The sequence below is a fragment of the Aquarana catesbeiana genome, unplaced genomic scaffold (genome assembly GCF_042186555.1).
Source record: "Aquarana catesbeiana isolate 2022-GZ unplaced genomic scaffold, ASM4218655v1 unanchor236, whole genome shotgun sequence".
NCBI classification, from domain to species: Eukaryota; Metazoa; Chordata; class Amphibia; order Anura; family Ranidae; genus Aquarana; species Aquarana catesbeiana.
The window spans coordinates 185,990-198,554 of NW_027362664.1; the positions used below are offsets into that span (position 1 = coordinate 185,990).

The window sequence follows — 12,565 nt, forward strand, 5'->3', positions numbered from 1 at the left end:
GATGGGGTAAAGGGATTATGGGATGTCCAGGATTAATAGTATTAATAAATGAGATGATTGATGGGAACCTCTATTCACATTCTCTAAAGCTCCAGACTCCTCCAGCACAATGCTTATTTGTAGACTGCTACTTCCTCTCCGGTGCAATACTTGGTTCCTAGCACAGCTAGCATGTGGTTAGGCCCAACTCTGAATTAAGCCAAACTTTAGGAATTTGCCATTTGCTGGCAGGGACGGTGGGCCCCTTTGCTGTAGCAACCGATAACAATAGAAAAGTCTTTAGTGCTAGCTGTATCAAGGTGGACTACTGGTCCCAGTCAGTCCTATGCAGACTCTGACAGCCCTCCTGGCTGCAGCAGCCTGACTTCAACACCAGTAAAATCACAGTCTCCCCCTCTGGCTCTACATCCACTCCTGCCATGTCTCTCCCAGATCTCCCAACTGTGCCTGTCATTCACGACACCTGATAGATCCCTCCTGGAGACTTGCCCGGCAGTATTCCCTGCTATACTCTCCTGCTCCTGTTCAGGACACCCCATGGGTTGCATGGGGTTCCCATCCAGCTCCAAGCCCTGGCCCAAGGTCACCCCTCAGACTGGGGGGCTCCCTCCAAGGCCCCGGCAGCCTAACACTCCATCTCCACTTATTCCACCCAAACAACTCCCTAGCTGGGCTGACCCAAGGTATTTAAGGAGGCCTGCCCCCTGTCAATCCTAGTTGGGGATTGGTCAGGGCTCCTTAACACATCCCAGACAGCTCCACCTCTCTTTCCCTCCTCTGCTTCTAGAGGCCAGAGGGAGGTAACCAAAACGTGATGCTATCTGTGAGTCACCAGCCTACACTAAACCACTCCCCAGCCCCCAGATCAAAACAAACTTTTAGCTAGGCCTGCCTAGATTTACCTGCACTGGCCAAAAAACCTACCGTATATACTCGAGTATAAGCCGAGTTTTTCAGCACATTTTTTTGTGCTGAAAGTGCCCCCCTCAGCTTATACTCGAGTCAAGCACTTTTCTGGTGCAAAGAATGACATTTTCCGAACCGACTTTGGGGCCTCATAGTCAGTTCGGAAAATATCATTCTCTGCTGCAGAAAAGTGCTTGACATTTTCCGAACCGACTTTGGGGCCCTGTATCTCGGGGCCACTTGGTGCTTGGTTTGCACACCAAATTTGGGGTTCCTAGCACTAAGTAGCCCCGAGATACAGGGCCCCAAATTCGGTCAACTGTGTCCATCTGCAGCAATGTCATTTCGGGACCCTTTGGGTCCAGAAACCCCAAATTTTGGCTGCAGCTAGGGGGCATCTAGGAACCCTTAACTACCGAGTTTGAAGTTTAGGGGACCTATGGCTGAAAATGGGCACAGTGAGGCATGCAAATGGGCACAGTGAGGCTGCAAATGGGCACAGTGAGGCTGCAAATGGGCATTGTTGACCCTTTTTTCCACTTACAGTAGCTGCGCATTTCTCACCCTAAGCTTATACTCCAGTCAATAAGTTTTCCCAGTTTTTTGTGGTAAAATTAGGCGCCTCGGCTTATATTCGGGTCGGCTTATACTCGAGTATATACGGTAACTCTAGCATCTACCTAAGGTAGAGGGTGCTACATGTGTTTTTGTGATGAAACGGGAGGTGGCCTCATGTCAGGGATAGTGAAGGAGGTTGCTTGACTAATAGTGGTGCTGGCGGGACAAGCGTTTATGGGAGACTCAACCGGAACAGGAGAGGCAGTGCCTCCAGTGCTGTTCTTTCAGGGGAATACAACAGTGGGAAAACAAATTTAATATGGGAAGGGGAATATTCTATCTCATAAATATTTGGTTCCTGATCGAGATTCAAAGGTAAGGTATAATCTGAATCTTCCATGTTTGTGAAGGAGGATTTATCACCATCAGATGTTGAGGGGCCTGATGAATTTCCTCTTCTCCCGAATAGCTAATGGGAAATGGGACTAAAAAATCTCCCTCATTAATTCTATGACCTGCAGATGTAAATTTTTCAGTGGGGATGGTGGTGCCAATGGGAGTAGCAATAGTGGTGGTGGTGGTGGAACTATGAGTGCGCAAAATTTCTTGCTCATATTCTAATATTTCACTTTTAGGCTGCTTAAAGTGGGGTTCCACCCAAAAAAACAAAAATACCTGAAAAATTCTAAAAAAAAACCCCAAAAAAATGTGGATATTTTTTTTTTTTACCTCTAAATGCCTGTTGCTAGGTGGTCCCTCGTAGTCTGCCTCTTCCTTTGCCTGGGCTGGTGACATCACTTCCCCCTCAGGACAGGAAGGGCTCGGCTCTGCTCCCTCCCTCCTGTCAATCATCTGGGACCCATTACAGGTCCCAGGTTATTGAGCGGCCAATCACGGCGCGCGGCGCCGCTTGCGCATGCGCAGTGGGTGCCAGGCTGTGAAGCCACAGCCCGGCGCCCACAGTTGAAATGCCGGCGCCGACGAGCGGAGGGGGGGGACGAGCGGGGCTTCGATCCCCCGCATCGCTGGACCCTGGGACAGGTAAGTGTCCAATTAAAAGTCAGCAGCTGCAGTATTTGTAGCTGCTGACTTTTAATTTTTTTTTTTTTAATGGACCCCCTGGGTGGAACTCCTCTTTAAATGGATGTTCACAATCAAAAGCCTGTGTTGGTGGTACTGCCAGGCCTTTGCTGTAAAAAATACTTAGTGTCACCACATTTCTAGAAGTGAAGGTGGTGGTGACCCAAATGGCACTAGTAGTGATTGTGCAGGTTGTTCTGGGGGGGGGAATTCTGAAAAAGGCGACAATATGCTATAGATGCCGACTGCTTCCTGGTCTCAGAGTGGGACCTCTCAGCCCTGCTAGTAGGAGATTTTGAAGAGTCAACAGTTTCCCTCCCTGACCTTTTCTGTTTGGAGGGTGGCCTTAGCATAGCACTACTGCTAGTAGTATCAGAGCTTGGTCTCCTGCAGCTGTTAGATCTGTCTGAAAGCATTGGCTGTGGCACTGAAACAGGACAGGCAAGCTGCTCCTGCTGCTTTATTTTCCTCCCCTTTGAAAAGTCGCTCCTGTGAGACCTAACACGACTACCAGAACGTTGTGTAGTACTGGTGGTGGAAGTATGATTGTCTGGGTCTGGCAATACAGATGCTGACATACATGACACAGACAATGGTGGTACAAACACATAGGTGCTGGTGGTTGTTGTTGCTGTGTCACTGACTCACTGCTGCTGCTGGTAGCAGGAGGAGGAACCTCATGTTGAGAGCTTTAATCCATCTTGACAACAACTTTACTCGACTGGACTCTCTTCTGCTGCTTCTCAAATTTTCTCTCCTCTGCTCAAATACAACTCCCTTTCTCACTCAGTTCCCAGAAATGAAATGCACTTTTGCCCTTAATCCAACCTCCAGCACAAAATTAAGCAGCCAATTGGACTGTAATTTACTCCATACCAGTAATCCAGCCCCCAAGGAATCTGAAACTGATTGGACTAGAAAACTGTAACTCTCGAACATCCGGAATAGCGAATAAATTGGAATTGAATAAACTAACCATTTGTTATTTTTAGCAGACATTCGGATGAATCAATTCCTTTCCAATTGTTCAGTTGCTCAATATAGAATAAAACAAATCGATTAAAATTAAATAAGATCATTCATTATGCGATCACGAGTCGACCTGCTGTTGCATTAGGCCGTTAACAAATCATGCCAAAACCATTTGCTATTTTCAATAAAACTTATTTCGGATTTGGTTTTATTCATAATTGCCTTGTTCAGAAATTTGAATGCATCCTAATGTCCAAAAGTTGCATAATTCGGACAAACTTCGATTAGTTACAAAACTAATTGCACAAGCCTAATAACTATTTGCTTTTACTTAATGAAATCAAACAAGATCTGAGGGAATACTCTGTTGCCAGGATGTCCTGGTTTGGTAGGATAAATGTAATTAAAATGGGGACCCTTCCGAAAGCCCTGTATATTTTTCAGACCTTTCCGATAAATATTCCGGAGACATTTTTTAAAACCCTTATGCCGTGTACACACGAGCGGAATGTCCGACAGAAAAAGTCTGCTTTTCTTTGTCTATTCCGATCGTGTTTATGCCTCATTGGACTTTCTTCTTCGAAAATTCTGACGGACCTAGAAATAGAACATATTCTAAATATTTCCGACGGAACCAATTCCTATTAGGAAAACCGCTCGTCTGTATGCTGTTCTGACGGACCAAAAATGACGCATGCTCTGAAGCAAGTACGAGACGGAAGCTATTGGCTACTGCACTTCCTTTTTCTAGTCCCGTCGTACGTGTAGTACGTCACCTCGTTCTGGACATTCGGACTTTGGTGTGACTGTGTGTAGACAAGACCGCTTGAGCGGAATTCCGTCGGAACAACCTTCAGAGTTTATTCTGACGGCAAAACCGGTCATGTGTACAGGGCATTAGCTTCTTAATTAAGAGATTTATATGGAAACATAGAGGCCCTCACATTGTTTACAAGACACTGGCTAAACCAAAATCATTTGGGGGTTTGTTTCACCCAGATTTTGGGAAGTATCATGTGGCTGCATTTCTGCGGAGAATAATAGATTGGGTTCATGGTACTTCCCAGAAAAAATGGGTACAACTGGAGGAAAATATAAGCAATTTAAATCTGGGCCAGATAATATGGTTGCCGGGGCAATGTAGAGGTTTAGTTAAGGATCTGGCCTCAATTATAACAGAGACCTTTAGAGCCTGGGATAACCTATTTAAAAGTCTGTCTTGGCAACATAATAGCCCCTTTGATGCCTCTATCAGGTACAAATTACTTCCCGCCAGGGAAGGAGTATAAGATGTTCCTTAAATCAGTGTTTCTCAACTCCAGTCCTCAAGGCGCCCCAAGAGGTCATGTTTTCAGGATTTCCATTATTTTGCACAGGTGATTTGATCATCTGAGGGAAATCCTGAAAACGTGACTTGTTGGGGCGCCTTGAGGACTGGAGTTGAGAAACACTGCCTTAAATGTACCTCCTCAGATTACCTGAGATTGAAGGACGTACTGAATGGGAATGTCTTTTGTTCGCTATTAGAACTACAGTGGGGCAAAAAAGTATTTAGTCAGCCACCAATTGTGCAAGTTCTCCCTCTTAAAAATATGAGAGAGGCCTGTAATTGTCATCATAGGTATACCTCAACTATGAGAGACAAAATGTGGAAACAAATCCAGACAATCACATTGTCTGATTTTTGAAAGAATTTATTTGCAAATTATGGTGGAAAATAAGTATTTGGTCAATATCAAAAGTTAATCTCAATACTTTGTTATATATCCTTTGTTGGCAATGACAGAGGTCAAACGTTTTCTGTAATGCCGCATACACACGAGCGGACTTTACGGCAGACTTGGTCCGGCGGACCGGAGTCCGTCGGATAATTCGATCGTGTGTGGGCTCCCGCGGCCTTCTTTTTCCCAAAAGTTCGACGGACCTAGAAATGAAACAGGTTTCAAATCTTTCCGACGGACTCTAGGATGTTGGCCTATTCCTCCATGCAGATCTCCTCTAGAGCAGAGATGTTTTTGGGGCTGTCGCTGGGAAACACGGACTTTCAACTCCCTCCAAAGGGGTTGAGATCTGGAGACTGGCTAGGCCACTCCAGGACTTTGAAATGCTTCTTACAAAGCCACTCCTTCGTTGCCCAGGCAGTGTGTTTGGGATCATTGTCATGCTGAAAGACCCAGCCACGTTTCATCTTAAATGCGCTTGCTGATGGGAGGTTTGCACTCAAAATCTCAGGATACATGGCCCCATTCATTCTTTCATGTACACGGATCAGTCCTCCTGTTCCCTTTGCAGAGAAACAGCCCCAAAGCATGATGTTGCCACCCCCATGCTTCACAGTAGGTATGGTGTTCTTTGGTTGCAACTCAGCATTCTCTCTCCTCCAAACACGACAAGTTGTGTTTCTAACCAAACAGTTCTACTTTGGTTTCATCTGACCATATGACATTCTCCCAATCCTCTTCTGGATCATCCAAATGCTCTCTAGCAAACCTCAGACGGGCCCGGACATGTACTGGCTTAAGCAGGGGGACACGTCTGGCACTGCAGGATCTGAGTGCCTGGAGGCGTAGTGTGTTACTGATGGTAGCCTTTGTTATGTTGGTCCCAGCTCTCTGCAGATCATTCACTAGGTCCCCCGTGTGGTTCTGGGATTTTTGCTCACCGTTCTTGTGATCATTTTGACCCCACAGGGTGAGATCTTGCGTGGAGCCCCAGATCGAGGGAGATTATCAGTGGTCTTGTATGTCTTCCATTTTCTAATTATTGCTCCCACAGTTGATTTCTTCACACCAAGCTGCTTGCCTATTGCAGATTCAGTCTTCCCAGCCTGGTGCAGGTCTACAATTTTGTTTCTGGTGTCCTTCAACAGTTCTTTGGTCTTCACCATAGTGGAGTTTGGAGTGTGACTGTTTGAGGTTGTGGACAGGTGTCTTTTATACTGATAATAAGTTCAAACAGGTGCCATTAATACAGGTAATGAGTGGAGGACAGAAGAGCCTCTTAAAGAAGAAGATACAGGTCTGTGAGAGCCAGAAATCTTGCTTGTTTGTAGGTGACCAAATACTTATTTTCCACCTTAATTTGCAAATAAATTCTTTCAAAAATCAGACAATGTGATTGTCTGGATTTGTTTCCACATTTTGTCTCTCATAGTTGAGGTATACCTATGATGACAATTACAGGCCTCTCTATCTTTTTAAGTGGGAGAACTTGCACAATTGGTGGTGACTAAATACTTTTTTGCCCCACTGTATGTAACAGGTATGGATCTTTCCCATGGGATGGTTGGAGATATAGACAACTCCAACACTTCATGGAAGCTCTCCCAAAACCCCTCCATTCTGTCCATGAGCTCAGCACAAGGGAAAGACTGGTGGGCCAGGGGGGAATGAATAGACATGGGATATCTAGTATATATACAGTCAGGTCCATAAATATTGGGACATCGACACAATTATAATCTTTTGGCTCTATACACCACCACAATGGATTTGAAATGAAACTAGCAAGATGTGCTTTAACTGCAGACTTTCAGCTTTAATTTGAGGGTATTTGCATCCAAATCAGGTGAATGGTGTAGGTATTACAACAGTTTGTATATGTGCCTCCCACTTTTTAAGGGACCAAAAGTAGTGGGACAATTGGCTGATCAGCTGTTCCATGGCCAGGTGTGTGTTATTCCCTCATTATGCCATTTACAAGGAGCAGATAAAAGGTCCAGAGTTCATTTTTCTATTTGCATTTGGAATCTGTTGCGACTATGCAAATTTGCTCTTTACTATTATACTGTGATATAATTTTACTTGTGCACACATACAGTATGGTATATTAAATGCAATTTATGTCAACAGCATGCCCTGCACCTCATTTAAATTGCCACCCCCCTTTTTTTGTTACAAGGGTTTACATACACTTTAACTTATATTCTTCAGTGTGTACTATACTCATAAGTGTATGAGTATGATCTCAGATAGTTGTATGAAACCATGTCTGATGAAGAAAATGAAAGGATCTACTTATAGAGAATTAATTGGAGGAATGGGACAAAAATTCATCCAGAATTACAAATTCTGGCCATAATTGAATTCCGTGATTTCCTATGATTGTCAGCTCCCTCTAGTGACCATAACAGGATGTTTTTCCTGACATTCCTCAATCAGTAAAAATAGCGCAATACAACATTATGGCCACTAGATGGAACCAATGAAATCGTGTTTTAACCGCTTAAAGTGTAAGTAAACCCCCCCTATCGTTTTCAGCCAAGGAAGCTGCCATCTTTGCCTCTGTTTAATCTTCAACTGCCATGATGCTGCACATGTGATCAGTTTAGACACCAGCCATAGGATGGTTTGACAGTTTGGTTGAGAGCACAGTCAATGAGAGTGTTACATTTCTGGCACGTGCCGGAAATGAAACAGTTTTATGGATGGGTTTACTTCCGCTTTAAGCTCTGGAAGGTTTACCCCCCCCCCTTCATGACCAGGTCATTTTTCGCGATACGGCACTACATTATTTCAACTGATGACTGCGCAGTCGTGCGACATTGCCACCCTAATAAAATGGATGTTCTTTTTTTCCCAGAAATAGAGCTTTCTTTTGGTGGTAATTGATCACCTCTGTGGTTTTTTTTTGTGCTATAAACAAAAAAGAGCGACAATTTTGAAAAAAGAACATTGCTTTCTGCTATAAAACCTATCCAAAAAAAAAAAATGTAAAAAATCGAATTTCTTCATCAATTTAGGCCAATAATGTATTCTGCTACATATTTTTGGTAAATAAATAAATAATTGCAATAAGTGTATATTGATTGGTTTGTACAAAAGTTATATCGTCTACAAACTATGGGATATATTTATGGAATTTTTATTTATTTTTTTACTAGACATGGTGGTAATCAGGGACTTATAGCGGGACTGCGACATTGCAGTGGACAAATCGGACACTGAGTGAAACTTTTGTGGGACCAGTGACACTAATACAGTGATCAGTGCTAAAAATATTTAAAAAAAAAAAAAATAACTGTCACTGTACTGACACTGGCTGGGAAGGGGTTAACACCAGGGGCGATCAAAGGGTAAAATGTGTGCACCTAGGGAGTACTTTCAAACTGTGTGGGGAGGTGCAGAGATCCGTGTTCCAACACAGGATTAATGTCTTCCCTTCTCACAGTGATCTGCATTGTTTACATCGCCATTCTCCCTGTGTCCTGAATGATTGGCGGGCACCGATGGATATCGCGTTTGCTGGACCCGCTGATTGGCTCCTGCTGTGCCCAATCACAGCGGGAGCGCGTTAGCTGAGATGCGCGTGCGTGCCCCAGACCAGGAACTGCAGAATCACATACAGGTACGCGATTCTGCCCAGAGCGGACGCCCTGCCACAGTAAATGTATGTGGGGCGGCCTGCATCTGGCTAACTAAAACACGACCAATATTCATCACAGCTGGGCAGCAGTGGCCAGTGGTTATTTTCTTTTAGCGCTTCTCTCCCGGGCTCTCTCTCAGCGGCTCTCCCTCTATTTCCTCCCTCCTGGATCTGGCTTCTGTTTCCCCCGTCTCCACGGGTGGCCAATCCGGAGTCTTCTCTTTTCAGCCAATCAGAAAACAGGTCTCAGACCTGCTTCTGATTGGCCGGATTGAGGATCAGTGTTGTAACACCTAGGTGGGCTCATAGCACAATGCTCTGCGCCACGAGTCCACCTTTTTTAATCCTGTGGCTCTAATCAGGTGCTTCAAAAATACACCTGAGCCACAGTAATTCAAGCGCCCGGCATCCAAAAAGGGGCCGGACACCTGAATAGGGGGTGGCAGCAGTGGCTGTGGATAGATTCATGCAATGCATGAATCTATCCATTACTAATATAGTGGGTGGCTGGAGAGAGGGGGCAGTGCCCGGGCGTCCCTAATGGACGGGCCGCCACTGCAGCCACGTGAATACTGGTCACATTCGTTTAACTTATTTATTTTTTTTAATAGACCTGTAAGTGTTTGTAAAAGCTTACACCACAAAATGTAATCAGCCAATGAAATGCAATGACTCAATTTTAATTTTTCTACTGCTATCAATGGCCAACACGGTACAACACTTCATCCATGTCTTTGGTGATCTCTGATCTCCTTATGAACTGTTTCTTACATGATAAAGATCAGCCATGGAGTATATCTGAGGTGTATATCAGGGTGTGCTTCTTCCCCACATGAGAGCTGTGATGTCCAACAACATTCATATAGAAGACATTTCCCACACTCAAAACACTAATACACCTCGAGGATTGTGTGGGATCCCTGATGTACAGGAAGACAGGACTTCAGTGAGGAACAATTCCCTCACTCAGGACAGGAAAGTGGCTTCTCCCCCGTGTGAGATCTCTGATGTCTGGAAAGACTGGACTTCAGTGAAAAACACTTACCACACTCAGGACAGGAATAAGGTTTCTCCCCTGTGTGAGATCTCTGATGTGTGGAAAGATGGGACTTCACTGAAAAACATTTCCCGCACTTAGGACATGAATATGGCTTCTCCCCTGTGTGAGATCTCTGATGTATGTAAAGATTGGACTTCCGTGAAAAACATTTCCTGCACTCAGGACAGGAATACGGCTTCTCCCCCGTGTGCAATCTCTGATGTGTGTAAAGACTGGACTTCAATGAAAAACATTTACCACACTCAGGACAGGAATAAGGTTTCTCCCCTGCGTGAGATCTCTGATGTTGGTAAAGATTAGACATCCGTGAAAAATATTTCCCGCACTCTGGACAGGAATACGGCTTCTCTCCTGTGTGAGATCTCTGATGTGTGTAAAGATCAGACTTCAATGAAAAACATTTCCCGCACTCCGGACAGGAATACGGCTTTTCCCCTGTGTGAGATCTCTGATGTCTGGAAAGACTGAACTTGTCTGAAAAACATTTCCCACACTCAGCACAGGAATAAGGTTTCTCCCCCGTGTGAGATCTCTGATGTTTGTAAAGACTGGACTTCAATGAAAAACATTTCCCACACTCAGGACAGGAAAGTGGCTTCTCCCCCGTGTGCAATCTCTGATGTCTGGAAAGACTGGACTTCAGTGAAAAACATTTACCACACTCAGGACAGGAATAAGGTTTCTCCCCTGCGTGAGATCTCTGATGTTGGTAAAGATTAGACATCCGTGAAAAATATTTCCCGCACTCCGGACAGGAATACGGCTTTTCCCCTGTGTGAGATCTCTGATGTTTGTAAAGATCAGACTTCAATGAAAAACATTTCCCGCGCTCCGGACAGGAATACGGCTTTTCCCCTGTGTGAGATCTCTGATGTCTGGAAAGACTGAACTTGTCTGAAAAACATTTCCCACACTCAGGACAGGAATAAGGTTTCTCCCCCGTGTGAGATCTCTGATGTTTGTAAAGACTGGACTTCAATGAAAAACATTTCCCGCACTTAGGACAGGAATACGGTTTCTCCCCCGCGTGAGATCTTATATGCCTATTAGGAGTGTATTTAGAATGGAAACACTTCCCGCACTCAGTAAAGGAAAAGCTCTTCTCTGTTGGAAGGAGGGCACCGTCCCTCACAGTCTGAGGTTCCTCAGGATAAGAGGAATACGATGGTCCATCTACACTGTGTGGTGCCGGATGGACATTTGAGGTAGTCGGGTTTTCTCCTGGACTATACTGTGTGATGTCCTCATCTTCTACTTTACAGTCTGGAGACAAAGTGAGACAATCCTCTGAGGTTTTCCTCATCTCCCGTCCATCTACTAAAATAGAAATAAAAAGATTATTACTAGACATGAGCAGATTGGTTCCCCTAAACCAGGACTCCGCCCACATCAGGCAGCTTTGTCTCAGGATCTTACAATTCCACCCTCAAGGTAACTAGTAAATGGGTCCTCTGATCTCCTACCAGTTCATTTCTTTATTCATGGACCTTAGTCAGAGAGTGAGGAAACAACAAGAACTGTCTTTTATAGGAGTGACAGTGATGAGGGGATTATAGGACAAGTGTCCCCACCCCCTCTATCACTCATTGCCATCTTCCCAACACAAGAAGTCCTGCACTTCCTTATTTAGTCCATGATTTAGTCATGAATAATAGCGGGGCTGAGTCCCACCAGAGGTCAGAGAGTGAGGATGGGGGGAAGACAACCAAGATGAAGACTGGACTGATCCTGAAGACCACCATCATTGGATTATTGACTCCTCCCTAATTATCACTTTCTGTTTTAGGTTCCAAAGTTTGAGGATCTTATCACATTATTATAAATGTATGTGCTCCAATCAGATATAAAATGTCCAGCTGGTAGAAAATGGGTGTCAAAGAAGTCCTATGTAATGTACAACTTATTATATAGGATACAACAGTTAGGATTTTATAGTATCAGAATTATGTAATGTACAACATAGAGTATACAGTGTAAGGGTCAGAACTCATAATATTGGTATTCAGTAATCAGTGGAAGATGAAATATTTACATGAGACAAATTTCAGAGGTCCCACACCGCTGCCTCCCATCTCATGAGACTGAATACATTGTTTCTATGTGTTTATCAGATGATGGGGGGATCTAGGTGGACCCTCCGTACTGCTCTCTCCTTTACAATAAAGTCTCCTCTTACCCGGTGATGTGAGGGGCGGCTGATTGTCCATCATGACGTCCTTGTAGAGATCCTTGTGTCCTTCTAAATACTCCCACTCCTCCATGGAGAAATAGACAGTGACATCCTGACACCTTATAGGAACCTGACACACACAATGATACAGTCACCATCCAGACACATCCCTTGTCTGTTACTGGATAATGTCCCAGAATTCCCAGCACCGCTCACCTCTCCTGTCAGCAGCTCCATCATCTTCTTGGTGACTTCTAGAATCTTCTCCATGTTGTGTCTCTCAGGTTTTAGGGAGTCACATGGAGGCACTGTGATGGTCATATGATCACCTGACTTCACAAGAGGAAATCTCTGTATTGAAGAACCAATAGGAATATCATGTTAAAATCCCAGAATCCTCCTCACCTCTCCGGTCAGGTCTGTGTTTTATTAATAGAGATAAGAGTGATGTCATG

General features: G+C 44.4%; 1 protein-coding gene across 1 annotated transcript in view; it reads right to left on the reverse strand.

Moving 5' to 3' along the window:
• The window catches only part of LOC141121995 (uncharacterized), a 119,590-nt gene that overhangs the window by 33,334 nt on the left and 73,691 nt on the right, over positions 1-12,565 (reverse strand). The window contains exons 11-13 of the mRNA XM_073611780.1: positions 12,327-12,461; positions 12,117-12,240; positions 10,282-11,257 (exon numbers count right to left, since the gene is read on the reverse strand). Coding sequence (XP_073467881.1) covers positions 10,282-11,257; positions 12,117-12,240; positions 12,327-12,461 — 1,235 coding nt within the window. The remainder of the gene's footprint in view (positions 1-10,281; positions 11,258-12,116; positions 12,241-12,326; positions 12,462-12,565) is intronic.